Source organism: Dipodomys merriami, unplaced genomic scaffold, assembly GCF_024711535.1.
Source record: "Dipodomys merriami isolate MVZ:Mamm:240054 unplaced genomic scaffold, mDipMer1.0.p SCAF_163, whole genome shotgun sequence".
Lineage (NCBI taxonomy): Eukaryota > Metazoa > Chordata > Mammalia > Rodentia > Heteromyidae > Dipodomys > Dipodomys merriami.
Genome location: NW_027202971.1, coordinates 1,170,328 through 1,195,954, shown reverse-complemented (window position 1 = coordinate 1,195,954; position 25,627 = coordinate 1,170,328). Strand labels below are relative to the sequence as shown.

Below are 25,627 nucleotides of genomic sequence, written 5' to 3'. Positions count from 1 at the left end.
ATGTGGGAGGGAATATATACACTATCCTTGTCATTTCTAAAATTCTGAACTTTTGTGACAGGATTTAACTTCATCTCTTTGTGATATAATTTAAATGTTCACCTAAAGGCATTCGTATTTTTCACAGAAAAGAAAACTGTGGTGCGATCTAACTGTTCGAGCTGCAAGATAATTACAGCCTCGGAAATGCATTACTTCCGAGCGCACCTCGGCCGACGTGACGCGGTAATGAGCGCTTTAAGCTAATAAACGCTTTCTTCTTTTAGATCTTTTGTCTGGGATGGAAATATTTTATGCTTTCTTACTAGGCAACGAGCACTGCGAGTCCCGCCCTCCTCATTTAAATAGACCACGCCCACGCCGGCCTCGCCGCGCGAGGCCCCGCCCCAAGCTCCGCCCCCGGCGCCGCCGCGAGCGCAAGTTCTCGCGAGAGCGGACCCCGGAAGTCTCGCGGGCTGATCCGGGTCTGGGAACCCACGTGGGCTGGGCCCGGGACCCGAGCCGCGGGGGCCGTGGCGGGATCCGCGCGCGGCTGCAGGCGCCATGGGGAAGCTGCGCCGGCGCTACAACGTCAAGGGGCGCCTGCAGGCGGAGCCCCGGCCCGCGCGGGGCGCGCCCGAGCCGCCGCCCGTGCGGCTGGAGCTGGAAGGTGAGGCGCCCGGGGCGCGCGGCCGGGGCTGGGAGGGAGGGCGGCCCGGGCCCGGGCCCCGCCGCCGCCTGGCCGTTCCCCGGCCGGGGCCGCCCGGCCTAAAAGCCAGAGGGGACCGGCCCCGCGGTGATGGCACGGGGGCTTGAGCCAGAAAGCGAGGCGGTCCCACGACGCGGGGTCCCGCCGGGAGCCAGCCCTGCCCGGGCCCTGCGTGCGCGCTCGGCCCGGGCCCGCCGGGAGCCCGCGCTGGTGGGCGTGCCTGCCGTGGGCGGGACGCGATCCCGTGCCGACCGCGGGGAAGAAGAGGCAGCCCGACGCCCTTTGCCTCGGCTTACAAGGAAGAGACAGGCCAAGATATGCTCCGGGATCTTCCTTCCCGAGTAGGCCCGCGGGGCCAGCCTGTAATCCTCGCTAATCAGAGGGCTGAGTCTGAGGATCCAGGTCAAAGCCAGCCCGGGCAGGGGGACTCAGGAAACATTCCCAGTTAGCCAACAGAAAGCCCGAAGTACTGGGGCTTGAACTCACGAGCAGGGTGCTGTCCCTTAGGTTGTTGGTGGTGGTGGTTGTTAAAGGATGATGCTGTACAACTTGAGCCACAGCCCTACTTCCAACTTTTTGGTGGCTAATTGAAAATAAGAGTCTTATTTTCTTGCCTTGACTGACTTTGAACTTCCATGCAAACGTCTTAGCCTTCTGAGTAGCTAGGATTACAGGCATGAGCCACCCATGTCCAGCTGTAACTAGCATTTAAGCTTAGGACTAGAGATTGCTTGGTTTTCTTGCTCAAGGCTGGTGGGCTACCACTTTAGCCATGACTCCAGCCTGGCTTTTTGCTGGTTAGTTGGGGATGGAATCTCAAGGATTCTCCTGCCCAGATTGGCTTTGAACTTCTATCTGCTAGATTTGAGTAGCTAGGACATAGGTTCAGTGAGCCACCAGAACCCCAGCTTCAGAAACTTTTTTTTTTTTTTTTTTTTGGTCAGTGGTGGGGTTTGAACTCTGGACCTGGGTGCTGTCTCTCAGCTCTTCAGCTCAAGGTGAGCACTCCATCACTTGAGCCACATTGCCACTTCAGTTTTCTAGTGGTTTTATTGGAGATAAGAGTCTCACGGGCTGGGAAGGTGGCTCAGTGGTAGAGTGCTTGCCTTGCATGCATGAGGCCCTGGGTTCGATTCCTCAGCACCACATAAGCAGGAAAAAAAAGCCAGAAGTGGTGCTGTGGCTCAAGTGGTAGAGCGCTATCCTTGAGCTGAAGGGCTGAGGGACAGCGCCCAGGCCCAGAGTTCAGGCCCCACCACCGGACCCCCCCCCAAAAAAAAAAAAAAAAAGTCTTACAGACTTTCCTACCCCGGGCTGGCTTTGAACCACGATCTTCAGCCCTCAGCCTCCTGAGTAAGATTACAGGCATAAGCCACGGGTGAGAAACTTTTGAAATAAATACCAGAATGTGTATGTGTGTTCACACGGATGTCCCATTAATCGAGAGAAAAGAAAATGGTCTGGGAACTATGGAATGGGAGCAGATGAGGTAGCCTGTGTGGTTCAAATTATTCCATTGGTAGGGTCAAATCTCTCGTGCTGTTTCATCATAGAAAGATCGTACAACTGAGCAGATAGTAAAGAATGAGCCACTGGCCTTGTAGGAATGCAGGAGAGCTGCCAGCACTGGCTGTAGAGCAGGAAGAACATTACAGGAACTAAACAAGAGGGTAACCAAATAGTTCTAGAATGGATCTAGAGTGCTGTAGAGGCACGGGAAGCTGGAGCAGGCCTGGCAGGAACTGCAGCCACCCTTACTGGCTGTGGTAAAGCAGGCTTGTCTCTTTCAGACAAAGACACCTTGAAAGGAGTGGATGCAAGCAATGCACTTGTCCTGCCTGGGAGAAAGAAAAAAAAGACCAAGGCACCACCTCTGTCCAAGAAGGAGAAGAAGCCTCTGACCAAGAAGGAGAAGAAGGCACTGCAGAGGGTCTTAGAGCAGAAGGAGAAGAAGAGCCAGGTACATCGAGCTATGGCACGCGGCAGTGGCGGGGGGGGGAGTGGGCTATATTCCAGGCATGGTCCCAGGAGCAAGACTCCTGTGACACCTTTTTTTTTGGGGGGGGGGGGTTCCGGTCGTGGGGCCTCTGGGCCTGGGCGCTGTCCCTCAGCTCTTCAGCTCAAGGCTAGCACTCTACCACTTGAGCCACAGCACCACTTCCGGCTTTTTTCTTTTTGCTTATGTGGTACTGAGGAATCAAACCCAGGGCCTCAGGCATGAGACTCTATCTCCAGCAAACCTGTCTGGATGGAACAGGAGAAATGTTCTGTCTGCATAGTCTGGTACATTAGCCACTAGCCACAAGTGGCATTTGAGTCCCTGAAACATTGTAAGTGAGGTGATTTGAGGTGATTTTGATTAATTAAAATGGGAATGGCTACATGTGGCATTGGCTGCCCTTCAGGACACAGTTCAGAGCCAAGTGCTGGAATCCGTCAACTTGTGTGATTCTGGGCTCGTGGAGGTGGTGGGTAGATACCATCAGGTTGTGGTTTTTCTTCACGTAAAGGGTGGCTGGGTCACCTGGGCCCTGGCCCTCAGTGCAGGCCCATCGGCAGCACCATTGCCCCTCCAGTACAGCAGGGCTGAGCGCAGTGCCCACAGGATACTGTAGACCTTGGCTAGTGGGTGTCTGGGCCACTGACAGGCCTCGTCTGTGACAGTGCTGCCACGAGCTTCGTCCCATAGCTGGGATGAAGGAGGAGCAAAAGGTCCCCTGCAGGGGACCCTGCAGGTTCCAACCAGGCGGCTTGCACAGTGCTGCGTTAGGACGCTGGAGTTCTGTTGACCTTCCTTCCCCCGCCCCCCTCGTTCCTGTTCCCAGCGAGCAGAGATGCTGCAGAAACTGAGCGAAGTCCAGGTGTCAGAGGCGGAGATGAGGCTCTTCTATACCACATCCAAGCTGGGCACAGGGGACCGCATGTACCACACCAAACCGTGAGCCACCCTTCCTATCCAGATCTCCTCTGTCTGCCAGCGCATGGGGAGGCCTTACGGGATCTCCTGGGGAAGACAAAGAAGCCAGGTGGCTCATGCCTGTAATCCTGGCCACTCAGGCTGAGACCTGGAGGGTCACAAATGGAAGCTGTAATCCTGGCCACTCAGGCTGAGTCCTGGGTCACAAATGGAAGTCAGCCCAGCAGAAAAGTCCGTGTCTAAAAAAAACAGCCAAAAGCCAAACCTGGAGACGTGACTCAAATGGTTCTAGCCGTGAGCAAACAAGTTGAGTGAGTGTAGTTCCTATCTCGGTACCAACAACCGCAACTTGAAGCCGGTTACTGCAGGTCCTGGCAGTTGGACAGCAGTGCTGCCTGAGGTTGGTGTAGCAGCGCATAGCCTCCCTTCCCTACCGAGCCTCACCCTCCGCCTGCTCCCGTCTTGGAGCTTGCTTTTTTTTTTTTTTTCTTTCTTGTTGTTGTTGTTTGACACTCTTGGCCTGGGCACTGTCCCTGAGCTCCTTTTGTTCAAGGTTATCCTTGAGTTTATTTGTTTTGTTTGTTTTGTCGGTTGTGGGGCCTGAACTCTGGGCCTGGGCACCGTCCCTGAGCTCTTCAGCTCAAGGCTAGCGCTCTACCACTTGAGCCACAGCGCCACTTCCGGCTTTTTCTGCTTAAGTGGTACCGAGGAATCAAACCCAAGGCCGCATGCATGAAAGGCAAGCACTCTACCCCTGAGCCACAGTGCCAATTTTGGCTTCTTCTGTGTATGTGTTACAGAGGAATCAAACCCAGGGCTTCATGCCTGCTAGGCAAACACTCTACCACTAAGCCATATTCCCAGCCCCTGTTCTTGGAGCTTTCAAAAGCTGGGTTCAAACTGTCCTGACTCCAAACCTTGGAGACAGGCAGGGCACAAGCCAGTGCTCTTCCCTTGGGAGCACTTCGAGGGAGTGAAGTCATCAAATACAAATCTGAGGCAAATGAGTCTGGATCAGATCGGCGTGGGAAGGCAGGGGGTTCACTCTGTGAGGTCAGGTCCTCAGTAGCTGACCTGTGGGGCCTTGAGAGCCATGGTGCATTTGGCAGGAAGGCTGTGCTTAGATTGTCCTCCCTCCGGCAGGAAGCCCGCCGAGCTGGCCGCCCAGGGTCAGGGCATCAGCAGCCTGAGTGGGGCCGGCCGCAAGCGCCACCGCCAGCCGTCCTCCAGTGAGGAGTCAGAGTCCTCGGGGGATTCTGAGCCCGAGGTCCCTGACCCCCTCCAGCCAGAGACCAGTACAGGCACAGGCACAGCTCAGCTGCCGCCGGCTCTGCCTGGGGCTGGAGATGGGAACACAGTGCCTGCCAGTCAGCCCCCCACAGCCAGGCCCCCAGCGCCTGCCGCCGCCCGGCCCAGGCCCCTGACCAAGCCCGCGGTGTTTGTGCCCGTGAACCGCACCCCCGAAATGCAGGTTTGTCTCTCTCTCGGTGTGGGGGTGGGGGTAAGCGTGCAGAAAGGGGCCCCTTTTGACCTCAGGCAGACTTCCCAGAGCCCCGGCTCTGCCACTTCTCCCTGCCCCCCCCCGCGCCACCCCCCCCCTCCACCTATCACCTGATGCCATGTCTGTCCCCGCCCCTCACAGGAGGAGCGGCTCAAGCTGCCCATCCTCTCAGAGGAGCAAACCATCATGGAGGCCGTGGCCGAACACCCAGTAGTCATCGTGTGCGGGGAGACGGGCAGTGGAAAGACCACGCAGGTGCCGCAGTTCCTCTACGAAGCGGGCTACAGCAGGTGGGGCTGGGCATGGCGGGCCGAGTCTGCCTTTGCTCCCTTTCTGGAACTTAATTCTCAGAAACCTGAGGTTGTTTGGCCCTAGTATGAGTGCTTCAGACAGGCACGGGGGGGTGGGGAGGGGGAATAGGGGAGACAGGCCCAAGAAGCCCCAGCTCCAGTCCCACCGGGCAGCCGATGGCCCTGTCGGGCACTGAGACCTCTCCTGACACCCAGCACTGTGACCCTGTGCTCTGGCTTGTGGACTTGCTCGTGGCTGCCCCGGAGCTCCTGGATGAAGGGCCCTGAGGACACGGGCCTGGCCCACGAGGGCACAGGACAGGCCAGCCTAGCACACGAGGCACACCCAGCATCATAGGGTATGGGGTGGAGCAGAGGGATGTGGGGGGCTGCAGCACAGATCCGCCCCAGCCCCCCTCTGTCCCAGCAGACTGTCGGCCACTCACCCCTGAAGGCGGCCCAGCCTCAATGCCAGGCTGTCTGCTGACCATGTACTAGCTGGACTGAGGCTAACCAAATGAAACCTGCAGGCTCGGGCCCCCGGAGGCTCCCTGGTAGACGGGGGTGGGGTGGGAGGCCCTGTGTGTCTGGCCGATTGGCGCCACCAGCCCTGGCACGGCATGGCCATGGTCACGGGGAACTGACACACACAGGTCCTCAGTGTCACAGGACGCCACGCCAGGACATGGTGACCACACCCCATGTCGGCACATCCACTCACAGGCCACCCTGTGGTTTTAGTGTTTTCTGGGTTTTTTTTTGGGGGGGTGTTCTTGTTGTGGGGCCTGAACTCTGGGCCTGGGCGCTGTCGCTCAGCTCTTCAGCTCAAGGTTAGCGCTCTAGCACTTGAGCCACAGTGCCACTTCTGGCTTTTTCAGTTTATGTGGTGCTGAGGAATCGAACCCAGGGCCTCATGCATGCAAGGCAAGCGTTCTACTACTGAGCCACCTTCCCAGCCCTGTTTTCTGGTTTTTGTATACACTATTTTGTACTTTTATTTCTTGTACTAGTATTGGAACTTGAACTCAGGGCTTTGCATTCCTGCTTAGTTTTTGTGTTCAAGGCTGGCGCTCTTATCTCTGGGCTATAAATTCACTCTGGCCTTTGGCTGGAGATAAAAGTCTATACTTGGCACTGTGGCTCAAGTGGTAGAGCGCTAGCCTTGAGCTGAAGAGCTGAAGGATAGCACCTAGGCCCAGAGTTCAGGCCCACAACTGGCCAAAAAAAAAAAAAAAAAAGTCTGTGCTCAGGCGGGCTTGGAACCTTGAATTCTTAGATTTTAGACTTTTGAAAAAGGTTAGAAGTACAGGTGTAAGCCACTGTCACCTAGCAAAGCTTTTTTTTTGGCCAGTCCTGGGGCTTTAACTCAGGGCTTGGGTGCTGTCCCTGAACTAATTTTTTTTTGGGGGGGTGGTCCAGTCGTGGGGCCTGAACTCTGGGCCTGGGCGCTGTCCCTCAGCATTTCAGCCCAAGGCTAGCGCTCTACCACTTGAGCCACAGCACCACTTCCGGCTTTTTTCTTTTTGCTTATGTGGTGCTGAGGAATCGAACCCAGGGCCTCAGGCATGCAAGGCAAGCGCTCTACCACTGAACCACCTTCCCAGCCCCTCCTGAACTAATTTTCCTTAAGGCTAGCACTCTACCACTTGAGCCATAGCGCCACTTCTGGCTTTTTCTGCATATGTGGTACTGAGGAATGGAACCCAGTGCATGCTATTCAAGCACTCTGCCACTAAGCCACATTCCCAGCCCACACATTTTTTTGTCTTTCCTTTTTCGGTACTGGGGATTGAACCCAGGATGTTGTGCTCACTAGGCAAGCGCTTTTGCCACTGAGCCTCATCCCAGCCCAAGCAAAGCACTCTAAAATTGAAGCATGGTTTCCAAGTGAACATTGGTGTGCTTTCAGAAGTGAAAGGTTATCACTGTTTGGGATGAAGCAAGGTCTCTGGCCTGGCCTTTCCCAGGACGAGGACAGGGCCTCTTTTCCCACAGTGTGGTCCAGGCCCCCAGCACCTCTGCACAGCCAGCTAGGAAGTGCCCGCTGATCCCAGCCATAGCTGCTGCAAAGCTGGCCACGGGGTTCCTGGGTGGACCAGGAGTCATTCCTTCCCGTCTGTCCCTGCACGGCGGGGTTCGAGGCACAGTGGCTGCGGACAGACAGGTGGGGTCCCAGGCTGATGTCCCTCCCTCCCCAGCGACCACAGCATCATCGGAGTCACAGAGCCTCGCCGTGTGGCCGCCATGGCCATGTCCCAGCGAGTGGCCAAGGAGATGAATCTGTCAGAGCGGTGAGCGAGGCCCTTCGGTGTGCTGTGCGCCCTTCGGTGTGGCTGTGGGGGGGCGGGCGGGGGGAGCTCCGTGGTTTCTCCAGCCAAGCTCTGGCCAGGCCGTGCACATGGTCTTGGGGGACAGAGGTGCAGCCCTGGCCATGCACGCTGCCGGCCTCCTCCACCACCGTCCTCAGCACCACGTGGCTGTGGCTCTGTCCCTGCAGGGTCGTCTCCTACCAGATCCGGTATGAAGGGAATGTGACTGAAGACACCAGGGTCAAGTTCATGACGGATGGCGTGTTGCTCAAGGAGATCCAGAAGGTTCGTTCCAGCTCTCGGAGGACAAAGACCCGGGGGGGTGGGGGGAGGCAGCACATCACCCCTGCCTTGGTTACCGTTCCACCTCTTGGCAAAATACCGCATCCTGCTCACAGCAGTGTGACCTCTGGCACATTCCTTGACCTCTCTGAGCCTCAGTATACTGATGCCTTCCTCCTAGATTTGCTTTGAAGCTGAAACTGCGCAGTGCACTAGAGCCACATCCCCTGTGCCCGGTGCCCGGGAGGTGGCCTGCAATGTGCGCGTGTGGCATTATTCAGGCTGGTCTCACTGTCTGTGCCAGGTGTGTGCGTGCACTGCTGTGCTGGCCCTGCCTCGGTGATGGCGGTCACCTGCTCTCCGGGTGCTCAGAAGATCCTCAGGGCACTTGGCCTTTGAGCTGTGCCGTGTCCTCCCAGAGCCTGTGACCAGCAGCGCGGCTCATGCCTGCTGCCTCCGGAGGCTCCCGGGGAGTTGAGACACCCGAGGACTGGCATGCTGGTCTCAAGGGGTGACTTAATGTCCCCAAAGCACACCGGCCCATGTGGAACGAGGCTCTGTGGCAAGGGGGGCTTCTGCAGCCTCTGCTGCCAGCCTGGGTGACCCCCGTCCTCTTGCCCTCGAGGCCCGGGCTGTTCTGTATGGCCCGTCTCATTTCCCTCTCCTGCACTCCGCCCCACAGCTCTGCGTCTAGAGCCTCAGCCTGCGCTCCACGGGCAGACCCCGGGTGCTGCCGGGGACCCCGGGATGTGGCTCATGTTGTCCCCATTTGTCTGGAGAGGAAACCGGTCTGGTCAAAGCGACCTGCCGAGGGTACAGAGCCCTCTCCCAAGCCAAGAGGGGGTCTCCGGCCACTGGGCTGCTCAGTGTGACCTGTGACCCCACCTCCCCAGGACTTCCTGCTGAAGCAGTACCGGGTGCTGATCGTCGACGAGGCGCACGAGCGCAGTGTCTACACCGACATCCTCATCGGGCTCCTGTCCCGCATCGTGACGCTGCGCGCCAAGGTAGCACAGGAGCCGGCGTGGGCCGTCAGGGGCCACCACTTGTCAGCAGGCGGGCCTGGCTTCTGTGTCTCATGCTGGGTCATGGCCAGCTCTGTGCCAGCCATCACGGCTGGGAGGTCCCACGGCACCTGCCATTCCTCCTAATGCCAGGTCTTGTTGGGTAGGGTAGGAGGCGCTCTGTCCCAGTGGGCTGGCTGATGCTGGAAGTGTCGGGGAACAGCCAGAGGTGGAGGGGGTGGAAGGGCAGTGGGGTCGTGTGGCCACGACCTTGGCTTTCCAAAGATGACCTGGGCCTCCTAAGCACTGGGGCCTATGGTTTATAAGCACAAGAGATTGAGAGCAGAGCCCAGCTGCTGAGGGGCTGGAGCCAGGGATCCCCACCCTGATTGACCTGAGTCTGGCTTCTCGCTCACACTCAGCCTGAGTGAGGACAGCTGACGCAGCTGTGCCCCGGCCCTTCTGTACACGTGTGCACGTGCAAGCCTGGCCTGGCTGTGGGGACAGGTGTTTCCTGGGGCACAGAGCTCCCCTGCTGCTTGCCCTGGGGGGAGGGGGGGCGCTGGGTCGCAAGGTCACAGTCTGTCCTCCGCAGAGGCGCCTGCCGCTAAAGCTGCTCATCATGTCAGCCACGCTGCGGGTGGAGGACTTCACCCAGAACTCACGGCTGTTCTCCCAGCCGCCACCTGTCATCAAGGTGAGGCCTGCCCGAGGGACCCCCATCTGGCCCGTCCCCACCCCCGCCCCCTGGGAGCCAGCAGGGTCGGGGACAGCGGGCCTGGGGCAGCCCGGCTGCAGCGCGCCCCCTGCAGGTGGAGGCCAGGCAGTTCCCGGTGACCGTGCACTTCAACAAGCGAACGCCGCTGGAGGACTATGCCGGCGAGTGTTTCCGGAAGACCTGCAAGATCCACCGCATGCTGCCAGCAGGTGGGGTGCTGGCCCATGGTGTTGGGGGCGGGGGGGGGGGGGGAGGGCGGAGGTAGGCTGGCCGGGTGGCTTTGGGACGGCATCCGTCCTTGGGTCCTCTCCTGTATTCCGGCTGGTGCTAGCTCCTGGCTGCCCCGCTGGTCTGGGGCACCTGCTCCCCTGGTGCCCTGTGACTCTGGCCTGGAATCTAGGCAGGCCTGGCAGATGCTTGCTGCAAACCAACCAACCTGATGGCTGGCTGCTGTTCTGCAGGTGGCATCCTGGTGTTTCTGACCGGGCAGGCTGAGGTGCACGCACTGTGCCGCAGGCTCCGAAAGGCCTTCCCAGCCCGCAGTTGCAGGCCACGAGGTAAGCAAGCGCCTAGGCCACCCGCACCCTTCTTGGGGTGCCTGTCTGCCTCAGTCTCCTCTGGGAGCTCTGTGCCTTAATATCTTCCTGCCCCACCCATAACTGACCCGACAGTGCAGCCAAGTGCCTGTCCCGCCTTTGCTTTTTCATTTTGTATTTTTACTCTTTGTTGGTCATGTGTCTTGAACTCGGGGTCTGGGTGCTGTCCCTGAGCTCTTTTGTTCAAGGCTAGTTCTATCACAGTGCCGCTTACAGGCATGGGCCACCAGCATCTGGCTTTTGTTTGTTTGTTTTGGTCGGTCATGGGCTTGAACTCGGGGTCTTCTTCTCACCTTTTCAGAGGAGGAGGAGAAGGACTCCGCAGAAGAAGTTCGGAGGTTTAAGAAGTCTCGGGCACGGGCCAAGAAGGCGCAGGCAGCGGTATGTGGCAGGCCTCTGGGACCTGTGCGATTCGGGACAATGGCTTTTTAGGTAGAAGTAAGTTCAGTTAAAACTCTAGTTCTGCCAGGCACTTGTGGCTCATGCCTGTCATCCTAGCTACTCAGGAGGCTGAGATCTAAGGATCACAGTTTGAATCCAGCCCGGGCAGAAAGTTTGTGAGACTCTTTATTTCCAATAAACAACTGAGAAAACCAGAAGTGACGTTGTGGCTCAAGTGGTAGAGGGCTAGCCTTGCACTGAATTGCTCAGGGACAGTGCCCAGGCCCAGAGTTCAAGCCCCACGACTGACAAGAATAAGTAAATAAAAATCTAGACCTGTGGCCCAGACCCATCTTAAGGGGCCAGCAGCCACACGGGGCTGATGTATTAGACTGCACTATTGTAGAAGGTTCCCCAACCTTCCCTGTGACAACAAACTTCAGTGGGACAGCTCTCAACTCGAGCTGTGAGATGGAGGAAGATTGGCAGCATGTTCTAATGAACCTTCCAGAAGTCCTGAGGAGGTCCTGTGAGGGTGCTGGGAAGCAGGCCGGCCTCTGAAAGTGGGGTGTATCTATGCCAAACCTGGCTGCCAGGAAGGGCTGCCCTGTGGTGCCATGCAGGCACGGTGCCACGGCACGTGGGTCCCCCCGGTGGCATCTCCTCCTGAAGCTCCTGTAGTTTCCGGGCAGCTGCTCTTCCCACAGCTGGGGGAGATGAGCCCCGTGGCTGTCCCCAGTGTTTAGGTGAGAGGCTGAGCCAGAGGCCGGTTTCCAGGGGGCTCCGTGGGTGGTGGGTATGGCTTCTCCATAGGAGGCTGGATCTCCGCAGAGCGTGGTTACCCCAGGGTCGCCACGGCCCATTGTGTGGCTGTCCTCTTGGCACAGGCACTGCCCCAGATCAGCCTAGACAGTTACTCGGTGCTGCCCGCGGGTGAGGGCGATGAGGACCGGGAGGCGGAGATGGACGACGAGGAGGCAGCCCTGGGCTCGGACCTGGACCTGGACTTGGGGGACGAAGATGGTGCTGAGGGAGGTGCGGCTTGCGGCTTGCTGGGGCATCCTGGCTGAGTTCCTTGGGTTTTCGTCCTTCAGCGGCTGTGCTGAGCCCCGGGCCCCGTCCCGGGTCTTGGGCCTGTGGTGGGACTCAGGGCCCCCTGGCTGGCGAGCCTCACTGGGCCCCCCAGCTGCCTCAGCGTGACCCTTCCTGAGCCCTTGGCAGCTGCAGGCCCTGATGCTAGTGCGGGTGGCACGGGCTGCCACCCTTGCGCTCCCTTTGCTGCGAGCCCTATGTGTAGGGTTCTGGACAGGTAGACAGGCCTGGGCCTGTCAGGACAGCCGTCAGGAGCTCGCCGGTCCCGCCCGCCTGCACGGCTGTGCTGAGCGCGAACGCCTGCCCAGGCTGGGATGGCAGCGGGCGGGAGGTGCCGGGCAGCCAGCAGCTGTGGGGACAGCCCTCCGGGGAAGCCGCCACTGGCTCCCGACCTTGGGGTTTGTCCCAGCTGGTGACGACAGACCTCTTCCCCGCAGGTGAGCAGCCAGACGCCTCCCTGCCCCTCCACGTGCTCCCGCTGTACTCTCTGCTGGCCCCCGAGAAGCAGGCGCAGGTAAAGGTGCTGGGTGGGCAGACAGGGAGTCAGGGTGTCCGCTGCGTGTCAGGGCCCTTAACGGTGATGCAGTGGAACCCATCTCAGCCCATCTGTCACCCAACTGTCTCCCCATTTCTTGGGAGGTCTCCTGGGAGAGGTAAAAACCTGCCTGCCCATGTTGTTCCTGGGAGCTTGAGCCCTCGGAGGTCCTGTGGCTCCGGAGTTCTCCCTGGTTCCAGTACTGCCTTTCCTGCTCCTCACCCAGGTCTTCAGGCCTCCCCCAGAGGGGGCCCGGCTGTGCGTCGTGGCCACCAACGTGGCCGAGACGTCCCTCACCATCCCAGGCATCAAGTACGTGGTAGACTGTGGCAAGGTCAAGAAACGCTACTACGACCGTGTCACCGGCGTGTCATCCTTCCGCGTCACCTGGGTCTCGCAGGCATCAGCTGACCAGCGGGCGGGCCGGGCGGGCCGCACGGAGCCCGGCCACTGCTACAGGTGGGCCAGTGCGTTCCCAGCGGGCGCCAAGAACCAGGAAGCGCTCCCGTGACGTGTATGCACATGCATGTTGTTTCTGTCTTTGTGCTGGGATTCTGGGTGGACAGCCCTCCGGGGAAGTCCGCACTGTTGTCAGGTATCTGCTCGGGGGCTGCCATTCTGCAGCACAATGGGGTTGAACCCCAGCACTGGCAGCTCTTCACGCCGGGGCCAGTTCCAGAAACCCCGCGGGAGCGGAGTGTCACACCATGCGACCGTGTGTGGTGTGGCTCCATCACAGCATGAGTGTCGGCCATGCGCCCACGTTTCTCACATGCCATTCCGAGTGTCTGAGTTGTTTCTCAGCAGGGCTGATGCATGTTTTAGGGGTTTGTTTGTCGGTTGTGGGGCTTGAACTTGGCCTGGGCACTGTCCCTGAGCTCTTCAGCTCAAGGTGGGCGCTCGACCATTTGAGCCACAGCGCCACTTCCGGTTTTCTTTCTGATGGTTAGTTGGACATTAGAGTCTCTCGGCCTTTCTTGTCTGGGCTGGCTTTGAACTGTGATACTCAGATCTCAGCCTCCTGAGTAGCTAGGATTACAGGCAGGCTCTGCTGGTGCCTGGTGGCTGATGTAATTTTTTTTTGTGTTTTTGTTTTTGTTTTTGTTTTTTGTGGCTGGTCGTGGGGCCTGAACTCTGTGCCTGGTGCTGTCCCTCAGCTCTTCAGCTCAAGGCTAGTGCTCTATCACTTGAGCCACAGCACTTTTTCTGCTTTTCCAGCTTTTTCTGCTTATGTGGTGCTGAGGAATTGAACCCAGGGCCTCATGCATACAAGGCAAACACTCTACCACTGAGCCACCTTCCCAGCCCAGGTTGATGCATTTTTTATGTGTACAAGGCCCCATGGGTTGCCCACTGGGCAGCCGATGGATTTAGGTGTGGATGGTGTTTGCCGTGGTGAACTGTGCCGTGACACTCACTGGTGGCATTTGCTCAAGTACCTGCTTGGGTTTATCCTGAGCCATGCCCAGTGTGAGCTGTCTGGGTCAGTCCCTAGTACTAGGCACACTCCCCAGCGGTGGCTGTGCCATTTCCCCAAGGGCTTTCGTGTTCCCACTGCCTCCCAGCCATGCTCCTTTTTGGTACTGTGAACCAGTTTCTCTGTGAGCAGCGGAGTCAGCTCACTGTGGGTTCCATGTTCCTCTCAGCCCTGAGCCCTGACTTGCGGGTCTGTCATGAGTGGCTCCCTCTGGAGCAGCCCTCCCGAGCCTGTGTCCCGAGCTCCCTCCCCCTCCCCACCCCCCATCTCCTGCCTTAGGCTGCTCTCTGCTGTTGCCCTGTGTTCTTCTATACTCTGAGGTTACAATCTTTAAAGATGATGAACTATTTGTGTACAATTTGGGGAAAGAGAGAGGAAGTGTGTGTGTGTGTGTGTGTGTGTGTGTGTGTGTGTGTGTGTGTGTGTGTGTGTGTGTCCGTGTGTGTGTGTCCGTGTGTGTGTGTCCGTGTGTGTGTGTCCGTGTGTGTGTGTCCGTGTGTGTGTGTGTGTGTGTGTGTCCGTCCCATCATTCAAGCCAGTCCTGAATTCAAGGCCTGGGTACTGTCTCTGAGCTTTTGTACTCAAGGCTGGTACTTCACCACTTGAGCCATAGCTCTACTTCCAGCTTTTTGCTGGAGATAAGAATCGCAGAGACTTTCCTGCCCAGCTTGGTTTGGCACTGAGATCCTCAGATCTCAGCCCCCTGAGTGGCTAGGATTATAGGCCTGAGCCACTGGCATCCATTATTTTTAATTCTGTTACTGAAGTTCTTTTAGCTGGCTTCAGGTTAAGAAGTAGAAAGCATAGGACACACTCCAGGTAGGAGGTGGGCAGCAGCTGTGTTTGGATTGTGTTTGGATTTGCCAGGCGCCACCAGGTGGCAGGTTGTTTTACACCCAACAGCCACCCGGGCCATCGAGGGCCCTGGGCTGGGAGCGGAGGTGGTGACTTCTGCCGGCCCTGGCTTCTCTCGCTCAGGCTGTATTCCTCTGCGGTCTTCGAGGACTTTGAGCAGTTTCCTCCCCCAGAAATCACACGCAGGCCGGTGGAGGACTTGATCCTACAGATGAAAGCTCTCAACATTGAGAAGGTTGGTGCCCAGCCCCGCATCTCCCGTCCGAGCTGGCCCGGAGCTCTGCTCCCGTGCTATCTGTGTTAGCTGCTGTCTGTGGTCAGGGCCACGCAAACGTGGTCGTAGGCGGTCACTGCCAGTTCCACTGGGCACCAGGCTCCCGGACTCCTGTGCTGGGGGTCTCGGTCTCCTTCCGAGTGCACGTGTCCACCTGTACAGTGACAGCTAACAGCTGCCACAGAGATGGCTGTGGCAGCTCTCGGCCTCTCCTGGTGGTACTCAGGACGAGTGTTGGATGAAGGGACAGCGACTCTGGGGTTACTGTGACTGCTTTGGGGGCATCCAGGTCCTCAGGAGGGGCTGCAGCCGGGGACAGAGCCAGGCCAGCCCAGGCACCTCCTCAGCACCCATGTCTCCCGTGCCCAGGTCATCAACTTCCCTTTCCCCACGCCTCCCTCTGTGGAGGCCCTCATTGCCGCTGAGGAGCTGCTCATCGCTCTGGGAGCCCTGCAGGCGCCCCCAAAAGGAGCAAGGTAGGGGGCGGGGGTAGCAGGCCTGCCCCCTGGCTCAGGCCTCCCTGGCACGCACCCACCCCGGCCTTCCACAGGATGAAGCAGCTGCAGAGCTCGCGGCTGAGCTGCCCCATCACCGCGCTGGGCCGGACCATGGCCGCCTTCCCCGTGGCACCTCGATATGCCAAGATGCTGGCGCTGAGCCGGCAGCACGGCTGCCTGCCTTATGCCATCGCCCTTGTGTCGGCCATGACCGTGCGGGAGCTGTTTGAGGAGCTGGACAGGTGCGTGGTGTGCCAGCCGAGCCTCGGGAGCCACGCTGGCTTTGTGCGTTCCTCTGGGGCCCCGAGCCTTTGGTGCTTGGCCTCAGGCGGCCAGCTGGACACCGTCCCACACGTCTGGAGGGTGGAGGGAGAGGTCTGGGATCACGGGCTGCAGTGGCTCAGTGTAGGAGCCTGGCCGTGCCCGTGCAGCCCAGGCTCCTTCCGGGCCCCGAAATAGAGAGCAGCAGATGCATTGAAGAAGCCAGTACTAAGAACGTGAAGTTCACTGAGCTCCTAACAAAATGAGCTCATAGGTGTTGACGGCTGGCTGATTCTTTTAGACAAGTTCTCTTTTTTTTTTTTTAACTTTTTTTATTTTCATCTTTTTTGTCAGTTATGGGGTTTGAACTCTGGGCCTGGGCGCTGTCCTTGAGCGCTTCGGCTCGAGTGAGCACTCTACCACTTGAACCACAGCTCTACTTCTGGCTTTTTGGTGGTTCGATTGGAGATGAAGAGTCTCATGGACTTTCCTGCCCAGGCTGGCTGAACTGAGATCCTCAGATCTCAGCCTCCTGAGTAGCTAGAATTACAGGCGTGAGCCACCCGCGCTTGGCTATTTCAGACAAGTTTTGCTTTCTCAGGGTGCACTGCCAGGAGGCAGACATGGGCTCTTGCATGCTGGGCACAAGCTCTGTCATTTGAAGTCTGGGATAGGATCTTATTTAGTGGTTGAGATGGGGTCTCACTCCACCTCAGCCTCCGCAGAATCGCGTACCTGGCTCTCTCCACTTAAAGATGTGTGCTGCTCGGTGGTACACTTCCTTGCTCCCAGGTGAGCCCTCGGCCTCCTGTGTGTGTGTTCACAGACCTGCTGCCAGCGACGACGAGCTTGTGGCACTGAAGAGCCGGCGGGCCCGGGTGGCCCAGATCAAGAGAGCCTGGGCTGGCCAGGGGGCCTCTCTGAAGCTTGGGGACCTCATGGTGTTGCTAGGTTGGTGCCAGTTGGTGGGGTGGGGTGAAGAGGTGGCCCCGAGGAGGCCCGGGTGAGGTCAGCAGGACAGGACACCCCACTTTGCCCTTCAGGTGCGGTGGGCGCCTGTGAGTACGCTGGCTGCTCTCCCGAGTTCTGCCAGACCAACGGGCTGCGGTACAAGGCCATGCTGGAGACTCGGCGCCTGCGCGGTCAGCTGACCACTGTGGGTAGGTGGTGCCGGGGCTCACCCGCTGCCGGACGGTCCCTGCCATCAGCCCATGGTGGTGCCCTCCCTCCTGCTGTCCCCTGGAGCCCACTTTCCTCTTGAAGGTCCCCAGGCAGGAATGGGGACAAACGAGGCCATTCTGCCCCCTATGGGGAGCCCCCCTGAATCCTTGGGTCACCCCTTTCCTGGAGGGCTTGGCCTCTGGCTCAGTGGGACTGGGACCCAAGTGCCATGAGGCCTTGCAGAAGTTGGGGCACAGCAAGCCCTGACTCACCCCGGGCCTCCCCCAGTCAATGCCGTGTGCCCCGAGGTGGGGCTCTTTGTGGATCCCAAGATGGAGCCGCCCACTGAGAGCCAGGTGACCTATCTGCGGCAGATCCTGGCAGCCGGCCTGGGCGACCACCTGGCCCGCAGGGTGCAGAGTGAGGAGCTGCTGGACGAGAAGTGGAGGAACGCTTACAAGGTAGGCCTGGTGAGGGGCGGGGCAGGCCACCTCACCTGTACCCCAGCCCCCAACACGGCAGATCACAGCCACCCCAGCCCCAACACGGCAGATCACAGCCACCCCAGCCCCCAACACGGCAGATCACAGCCAGCCCCCCCAACACGGCAGATCACAGCCAGCCCCCCAACACGGCAGATCACAGCCAGCCCCCAACACGGCAGATCACAGCCAGCCCCCCCCCAACACGGCAGATCACAGCCAGCCCCCCCCCAACACGGCAGATCACAGCCAGCCCCCAACACGGCAGATCACAGCCAGCCCCCAACACGGCAGATCACAGCCAGCCCAGCCCCCAACACGGCAGATCACAGCCAGCCCCCAACACGGCAGATCACAGCCAGCCCCCAACACGGCAGATCACAGCCACCCCAGCCCCCAACACGGCAGATCACAGCTACCCCCCCAACACGGCAGATCACAGCCAGCCCCCAACACGGCAGATCACAGCCAGCCCCCCCCCAACACGGCAGATCACAGCCAGCCCCCAACACGGCAGATCACAGCCACCCCAGCCCCCAACACGGCAGATCACAGCTACCCCCCCAACACGGCAGATCACAGCCAGCCCCCAACACGGCAGATCACAGCCAGCCCCCCCCCAACACGGCAGATCACAGCCAGCCCCCCAACACGGCAGATCACAGCTACCCCCCCAACACGGCAGATCACAGCCAGCCCCCAACACGGCAGATCACAGCCAGCCCCCAACACGGCAGATCACAGCCAGCCCCCCCAACACGGCAGATCACAGCCAGCCCCCCCAACACGGCAGATCACAGCTAGCCAGCAACACAGCAGATCACAGCCATTAACAGCTCAGCACTCAGGACTGGAGTGTGATCCAGCTGGTAGAGCACCTTCCTGGTAAGCTCAAGAACCTGAGTGCAGTTCCCAGCTGAGCCAAATAGAGCCCAGTTTAGTGGTTTTACGGTGGATTTTGGGTTTTTTTTTGGCAGGATTGGGCTTGAACTCACGGCCTGAGCCTGTCCCTGAACTTTTTTTTTTTTTTTTTTTTTGTCAGTAATGGGGCCTGAACTCTGGGACCGGTGCTGTCCCTGCACTCTTCAGCTCAAGGCTAGCTTGCACTTGAGCCATAGCCCCACTTCGGCTTTTTCTGATTATGTGGTGCTGAGGAATAGAACCCAGGGCCTCATGCATGCAAGGCAAGCGCTCTACCACTGAGCCACCTTCCCAGCCCTCCCTGAACTTTTTTTTTTTTTGTAGTTCGTGGGGCTTGAACTCTGGGCTTGTGCTCTTCAGCTCAAGGCAAGTGCTCTATTGAGCCACAGCACTACTTCCGGTTTTTTAGTGGTTTGTTGGAGATAAGAGTCTCACGAACATTCCTGCCTGGGCTGACTTTGAACCGAGATCCTCAGATCTCAGCCTCCTGAGTAGCTAGGATTACAGGCGTGAGCCACCACCACCCAGCATCCCTGAACTTTTTGAATCAAGGCTTTACCCCTTGAGCCACAGCTCCACTTCTGGCTTTTTTGGTGGTTAATTGGAAATAAGACTCTCATGGACTTTTTTTTGCCCAGGCTGACTTTGAATTAGAATCTGCAGATCTCGGCTTCCTGAGTAGCTGGGATTATAGGTGTGAGCCACACCAAGAAGCTCCTAGTGTAACACACTGGGCAATGGTGTTCGGTGTCTCCCTGACTCAAGCCACCCCCATCACTTCCCACAGACCCCTCTCCTAGATGACCCGGTCTTCATCCACCCCAGCTCCGTCCTTTTCCGAGAACTCCCAGAATTTGTGGTCTACCAGGAAATTGTGGAGACCACGAAGATGTACATGAAAGGTACCTGCAGTACCGGGCTTCTGCACCCAGGTGGCGCCACTGAGCGGGCCCTGGCCCTGCTGGAGTGACCGCCGTAACCCACCCTCTCTGCCTCTCCCAGGCGTCTCCACTGTGGAGATCCAGTGGATCCCAGCCCTGCTGCCTGCCTACTGCCAGTTCTCCACACCCCTGGAGGACCCGCCCCCCACCTACTGTCCTGAGACAGGCCGGGTGCAGTGCCACCGCACCAGTGTGTTCTGTGAGTCGGCCACGTCTCCGGGCTGAGGGGTGTCACCCGCTGGCCTTGACCCTCTAGTGCTTCTGGAGGGTGGGGCGGGAAGGACCCCTGCTCACTGTCTCCGCCCCCAGATCGAGTCGGCTGGGCACTGCCTGCTATCCAGGTGGATTTTCCAGAAGGCCTGGACTGCTACAAGCACTTTGCCTGGTTCCTGCTGGAGGGCCAGGTAGGCGCCCGCGCTGCCCTCTGGAGGTGTGGCCAGGCGACCCGGGGCTCACCCATGCTGTGCCCTCTCCTCAGGTGTTCCCCAAGCTGGCCTCCTACAAGGGCTGTCTGCTGTCCAGCCCCAACACAATGCTGAAGACCTGGGCCAGGTATGGCCTGGGAGGCGAGGCAGCGGGCCTCCCTCCCAGTTCTGGAGGCCGGAGCGGACACGAGGCTGAGGATGAGCTCTGCCCTCCTCAGGGCCGGGAGAGGGGCAAGGGTCAGCCCCCACAGGGTGGTGAGGGTGGACCTCGCCAGGACCCCTGGGGTTCCTGCTAGCTGGGCAGAGAGCACTCTCTCCTGAGGCGTGTTCTCCCTTCTCTGGGCCGAGCCAACTGTTCACAGCTGCCTTCCGCCTGCAGGCTGCAGCCCAGGACCGAGAGTTTGCTAAGAGCCCTCGTAGCTGAACACGCTGACTGCCGGGGTGCCCTGCTGGCTGCTTGGAAGAGAAACCCCAAGTGTGAGTGTGCAGGGCTGGAGCCGGGGCTGGTGTGGCAGGGCCCGGCCCGACACCCTGACGCCAGCCTCCTCTTGCCTGCAGACCTGCTAGCCGAGTACTGCGAGTGGCTCCCGCAGGCCATGCATGGCAGCGTGGAGAAGGACTGGCCGCCCGCCCAACTCTGACTGCTGACCTGCAGCCCAGGCTCACGGCTCTGCTCGGCACTGGACACCGCCACGGCCAGCCGTCCACACCCCGCCGTGCACACAGATGGGCGACGAGATGCCAGCCACGGGTTCACACTGGAGTGGAACCCATCTTACCTGGACCTCATGCGGGTCACCTCAGGGGGTGCTGGCAGACTTCGCCAGCGGTGGGGCTGCCCTGGGCAGCAGGCACACCTCCAGCCCTGCCCACCCTTGGCGCTCCATCCTGGAATGCCCATGCTCCAGGGACTGGGCACTTGTCCCAGAGGGCAGCAGGGGGAGCCCTGGCTGGCCAGGACCACAGACTTCTGTCACCTGTCTGGGATCCTGCTCCCTCCCTCCTTCCCGCCTCTTGGGCTGAGGTAGAAGGGGCAAGGCAGGAACAGCTCCGACTGCAAATCCGGACACATTCCTGACTCGTGACAGTCAACCTAAGAAGAAAGATTCATTTTGCTTTTTAGCCATTTGTGTTTGGGCCAACCAGCCAAAGTCCTCAGTGAGTCCATCCCCTGTAACCAGCAAAATGCCAGACAGAGGTGTGGTCATGTGGTAGAGCATCAGCCACATGCAAAAAAGATGTGCGAAAGTGGAGACCTGGCCGCTGGGCTGGCACAAATAAACCGTGGCACTGGTCCCCAGCTCTGACTCTTGTGTCCATTCTGTGTTCACTTAGCATCACATTTCCAGGCTGGCCATTGTAGTACAGGTTTGCAGCTTGCTCCTGGTGGCTCAATTGTATTCTGCCGTGGACTGTACCGTGTGGTCATCTGTGGATGGATACAGGCTCTCCACCTAGTGGCAGTGTGAGCCACGTACTGATCTAAAAGTTACGCACACAAGGCCAGGGCCGTTTGCAGGTGAATGAAATGACAGTCTCTCACTGGTGGTTCTTTGCGCTTTGAGGAACACAACTTTTCCATGGTGCTGGGGAGAGAGTGGACCCCAGACGCTTGTGTCACAGGGTCAGGAAGTCTGGGGAAGTCTCTGGTGTGGGAGGATCCGGTGGCTGTCTGGATGGGAGGTTTTCACAGCCTGTGGGGGCTGGGACTGCCTTAGTGCCTGGCATGCAGGCGGCCCTGGGTTCCATTCCTCCCTCAGACAGAAAAGGCTGCAAGTGACCCTGTGGTTCAGGTGTAGTGCTAGCCTAGAGCTGAGGGGCAGCGCCCAGGCCCTCAGTTCAAGACCCAGGACAGGAAAATAAAAGAAGGCTGTGGAGGGCGGGGTGCAGGTGAGGCCCAAACCCAGGCGCGGCGAGCGCAGCCTTGGCCTGCTCGCGGTCAGCTCGGGCCCGGGGCTGCGCCCTGCCCTCCAGGCCTGCGTGAGGTCTGGGGAGAAACAAAAGAAACTGTGGAGATGCCGGGGATCGAACCCGGGGCCTCATACATGCAAAGCATGCGCTCTACCACTGAGCTACATCCCCGAGGCAGGAGCTAGGCTGCGGAGCACCGTGATGGGCGGAAGGGCGCGGGGCCAGGGGAGGTGGACGGGGGGGAGGGAACCCGCGGGGGCGCGCGGGCGGGGCGCGGCGGGACGCAGGCGCAGGCGCGGGCCGGGCCGGACCTCTCCTGGCGGCGCGGGCGGGGGCGCGGCGGGGCGCAGGCGCGGGCGGCAGCTCTCCTGGCGGCGCGGGCGCGTCCTGCGCGGCCGTCCTCGTTAGTATAGTGGTGAGTATCCCCGCCTGTCACGCGGGAGACCGGGGTTCGATTCCCCGACGGGGAGGCGCGCGGCTTGTTTTGCACCTCGGGACTGGGACCCGGGCCAGCGCCGTCGCCCGGAGCCCGCGGCCGCGGGGAAGGCGGCTCGGGGCGGGGCTCGGGGCGGGGCCGGCGGCGGCGGCGGCGGAGCGGCGGGAACCTCAGGAGAGCGGGCGCGAGCGCAGCGCGTCGGCCGCCGAAATAGCTCAGTTGGGAGAGCGTTAGACTGAAGATCTAAAGGTCCCTGGTTCGATCCCGGGTTTCGGCAGCTTCTTTTCTTCCCGTGCAGAAAGAGGGAAACCGGGGGAAGGGGGCGGGAAGACCAGACCCTCCCTCCCCCCACCCCACTGCCAGCCCCCCCCCCCGGGCCGCCGCCCGCTCCCCGGGGCCCGCGGGCTCTCCTGCCGACCCCCCCTCCCCCCCCCGGGCCGCCGCCCGCTCCCCGGGGCCCGCGGGCTCTCCTGCCGACCCCCCTCCCCCCCCCGTCGCGCCTCGTCCCGGGGCCCGCGGGCTCTCCGGCCGACCCCCGTTCCGCCCCGCCCCGCCCCGCCCCGCCCTCTCCCTCAAGAAGGCCGCCGAGGAGGCCTCCGCGGCCGTCCTCGTTAGTATAGTGGTGAGTATCCCCGCCTGTCACGCGGGAGACCGGGGTTCGATTCCCCGACGGGGAGGTGTCTGTGCTTTTTTTTTTTTTTTTTTTTTTTTTTTCCCGGCCCGGTCACCGACCCTGGTTCTGCCGACATCCTCTGCCGTCCAGCTCCGCCGGCCTGCTTGGGTCTCAGGGCTTTGCGCAGGGAGGAGGGGGGACGATGCATGGGGGGCGGGGGGAGGGGTGAAGAGACAAGGTGGGGAGGAGCAGCCCGGCTTGGATCTCAGGGAGGAGGGGGGGGGAGCAGCCCGGCTTGGATCTGAGGGAGGAGGGGGGGGGCAGCCCGGCTTGGATCTGAGGGGGGAGGGGGGGGGAGCAGCCCGGCTTGGATCTCAGGGCTTTGTGCAGGGAGAGGGGAGCAGCCCTGCTTGGATCTGAGGGAGGGGGGAGGGGCAGCCCGGCTTGGATCTCAGGGAGGAGGGGTGGGGAGCAGCCCGGCTTGGATCTCAGGGAGGAGGGGGGAGGGGCAGCCCGGCTTGGATCTCAGGGAGGAGGGGGGGGAGCAGCCCGGCTTGGATCTCAGGGCTTTGTGCAGGGAGGGCCCCCAGAGGGGACGCGCAGCCCTGCTCCTGAGCCTCAGGAAGGGCACACACCGGGCCAGGTCTCTCTGCGGGGTCCTCACGGACGCCAAAGGAGGACCTAGGATGCTTGCTTGGCTCAACAGCTCTGCCCCCTCCCAGCCATTCAGCTCTCTCTCAAAATGCAGTAAATAGGCGGATTCGCACCCAGGGCCAAGGAGATGCTCAGCCGGCTCAGGAGGCACCTGGGGGCTTACACCCCTCATTCACCTCCCTCACAGGCTGGGGAGGTGCTGTGGATAGGCTCTCGGCCACTGCGCCCAGCACCAGGAGGTGTAGCACGCTGGTGGCCAGCGAGGGCCATCCACTGGACAGTTTTAGGGTGTGGTGTCCACACAGCAAGTGCCTTTACTTCCCTTCAAGGAATCTGATGAGAAAAGGTAAAGCTGCCAGTCAGTGGGCCTGTGACCCCTGGAGCCTGGTAGGAAAGGTAAAGCTGCCAGTCAGTGGGCCTGTGACCCCTGGAAGCCTGGTAGGAAAGGCTGAGAAACTTCTTTAATTAATCAGCAAAATGGCAGGCTGGAGGTATGGCCTAAGAGGTAGAGTGACAATGCAGCAAACAAGCCAAGCAAGCTGTAAGATCCTGAACTCAAAGCCCAGAGCCACAAGACAATTAGAAATGAATGAAGGCTCTTTTCTACAGGATACCCCTGAGTGCCTGCTGTCAGGTTGCTGGAGGAAGTAGGCAGCTGGGAAAAAAAAAAAAAAAGTCAGACTGCAAGGGGAAAAGGCTGCTGCTGAGAAAGACCACGTTCCTACCCGAAAGCACCATCTGAGTCAACCATTCTTCCAGTGCGCTGGCCTAAGACTGCTCAAACTGGCAAAACAAGCTACGTGCCACAAGTCCCTGTTCACTACAAGTGCTACTTTTACCCTGCCTATAAAAGCTCTGCTACAACTACACTCAGTGCGACCTCTCTGATCCAACCTGGGAGTTCACCTGGGAGTATACCCCCAATAAACTTTGCTGTCAATCTTTTATTCCTCTCTGCGTGATCCTTTTCTCATCTAAAACCTTACACCTTCCTCCAAGTTTGAGCCCTGATTCTGGGCTGAAACAAACTTCCTCCCTCCCTTCCTTCCTTTTCTCTTTCTTTCCTTCCTACCTCTCTTCCTGTCAGTATATATTAATTGCATAAAGGCATTTCACTGTGATGTTTCTAAACACACTGCATATAGGGCACTTTGATCTGATCTGAAACTTTGTGTCTGCTCATCTTAATACCCAGAGTAAGGGGCCAGGGAAGATGAAGTCTTCAAACCCGAAATCACTCAAAAAGCTGAGCCACCAGAAAAGAAATTCTATTTTTCTTTCTGGTCCTTAGTTCTAGTAAAGCTATAGTTTTAGTTGCAAGATTGTGTGAACAACCTTAAAGAGGAAAATGATTTAAAAGCTTAAAATAAAAGAGGATGGTCAAAAGTCCCGTGCAAGTGAAGTGTAGCAGAGATTTGCAGGAGCGGCAGCAGGCGGGTTGGGGGATGTAGCTCAGTGGTAGAGCGCATGCTTTGCATGTATGAGGTCCCGGGTTCGATCCCCGGCATCTCCAGCTTTTTCTCTCTTGTTTGTGTTTAAAATCTGTGGTTCACTGTCACTATAACATCCCAGGAGTGAGGATTATCCCAATTCTAGTCTGTACTTGAACTGAGGGTTTCACGCTGGGCAGGTCTTCCTGTTTTGAATACCAAGTCCCTTAAATGTGTGTGATCACCACAGAAAGGATCACCCAAGGAGCAGAAACAGATGGCGGCGGTGGCGGCAGCCGCAGGATCCCGCAGAGATCACACCAAGCGGCTCGACTCTCAGCTGGCGTCCAGGCCCGGGGTAGAGTGCAGTCAAGGTCACAGCCTCTGCTGTCCTCTCTTCCCTGTTCAGCCAGCTGCTGAGTTTGACAGGAAGGCAGCTCTGAAGCCCCAGCAGGCCCGTTCCTCTCCATCCCCAGCACATGCGGGGCTCAGGATGGTTGTCAGAGTGTTACACGTGTCCCTGGACCTGGCACCCAAGTGTCCACTGTGCCCGTGTACACTCTCAGTCGTTTCCACAAGAATTCCTGTCAGCTCCTTCCTGTAAATGAGAAACTCAAGCTGCGCATGTGCACATGCAGGCACGCCCTCCTGCCGAGCTTCCCCTTCCAAAGGAGTCAGTCCGGGCTGGGCCGCACCGCGTAGGGGCGCGCACCGCGTAGGGGCGCTCGGCTCGGGTCTCAGGAGCCTGGGTGAAGGTTTTTTCCCCCTACATGTCAGCGAGGTCGGATGAGACTGGAATGTGGAGGATTCCTGATGGAGTCTAATCCAAATCTAATTATAACAGCTTGTTCCCCACGTTGTAAAATCTAATGTCTTTTCTTGAAATATTTCTAGTGGCACAATTGTGACAAGGGAAAATGCCAGAGTTGCTGCAAAAGACTGGTGTCGGGATAAAGCTTCCTAGGCGAGGGGGGGG

General features: G+C 59.2%; 1 protein-coding gene, 1 long non-coding RNA gene and 5 other non-coding genes across 8 annotated transcripts; 6 read left to right on the top strand and 1 right to left on the bottom strand.

Moving 5' to 3' along the window:
* The first annotated feature begins 465 nt into the window (after positions 1–465).
* Positions 466–20,907, top strand: Dhx37 (DEAH-box helicase 37). The gene is made up of 27 exons (XM_070024885.1): positions 466–649; positions 2,479–2,648; positions 3,514–3,626; positions 4,749–5,076; positions 5,248–5,396; positions 7,595–7,687; positions 7,894–7,990; positions 8,881–8,994; positions 9,587–9,688; positions 9,804–9,918; positions 10,171–10,266; positions 10,607–10,686; positions 11,574–11,721; positions 12,216–12,292; positions 12,540–12,772; positions 14,769–14,880; positions 15,289–15,395; positions 15,470–15,658; positions 16,504–16,628; positions 16,721–16,837; positions 17,127–17,299; positions 19,029–19,143; positions 19,244–19,381; positions 19,492–19,586; positions 19,661–19,734; positions 19,987–20,084; positions 20,166–20,907. Exons 1-27 carry the CDS (start codon positions 544–546, stop codon positions 20,246–20,248), a joined length of 3,447 nt encoding a protein of 1,148 aa, XP_069880986.1. The 5' UTR covers positions 466–543; the 3' UTR covers positions 20,249–20,907.
* Positions 20,908–21,617: 710 nt separating this feature from the next.
* Positions 21,618–21,689, bottom strand: Trnaa-ugc (transfer RNA alanine (anticodon UGC)). The gene has a single exon. It is a non-coding gene; the product is annotated as a tRNA-Ala (tRNA).
* Positions 21,690–21,835: 146 nt separating this feature from the next.
* On the top strand, positions 21,836–24,166 carry LOC138828759 (uncharacterized). 2 transcript variants are annotated; one of them, XR_011372345.1, is made up of 2 exons: positions 21,836–21,933; positions 23,831–24,166. It is a non-coding gene; the product is annotated as an uncharacterized lncRNA (long non-coding RNA). The 2 variants fall into 2 exon arrangements; XR_011372344.1 differs by lacking the exon at positions 21,836–21,933 and adding an exon at positions 22,130–22,576.
* On the top strand, positions 21,917–21,988 carry Trnad-guc (transfer RNA aspartic acid (anticodon GUC)). Its single transcript has one exon. It is a non-coding gene; the product is annotated as a tRNA-Asp (tRNA).
* On the top strand, positions 22,159–22,231 carry Trnaf-gaa (transfer RNA phenylalanine (anticodon GAA)). Its single transcript has one exon. It is a non-coding gene; the product is annotated as a tRNA-Phe (tRNA).
* Trnad-guc (transfer RNA aspartic acid (anticodon GUC)) lies at positions 22,560–22,631 on the top strand. Its single transcript has one exon. It is a non-coding gene; the product is annotated as a tRNA-Asp (tRNA).
* Positions 24,167–24,662: 496 nt separating the features above from the next.
* Trnaa-ugc (transfer RNA alanine (anticodon UGC)) lies at positions 24,663–24,734 on the top strand. The gene has a single exon. It is a non-coding gene; the product is annotated as a tRNA-Ala (tRNA).
* The last annotated feature ends 893 nt before the right edge of the window (positions 24,735–25,627 follow it).

Bases quoted from the DNA above. Each gene is read 5' to 3' on its own strand.
- Dhx37 (XM_070024885.1), top strand. From the start codon at position 544: ATGGGGAAGCTGCGCCGGCGCTACAACGTCAAGGGGCGCCTGCAGGCG. The intron at 2,649-3,513 runs GTACATCGAGCT...TCCTGTTCCCAG, and splicing joins AGAAGGAGAAGAAGAGCCAG to CGAGCAGAGATGCTGCAGAA. The intron at 15,396-15,469 runs GTAGGGGGCGGG...GGCCTTCCACAG, and splicing joins GCGCCCCCAAAAGGAGCAAG to GATGAAGCAGCTGCAGAGCT.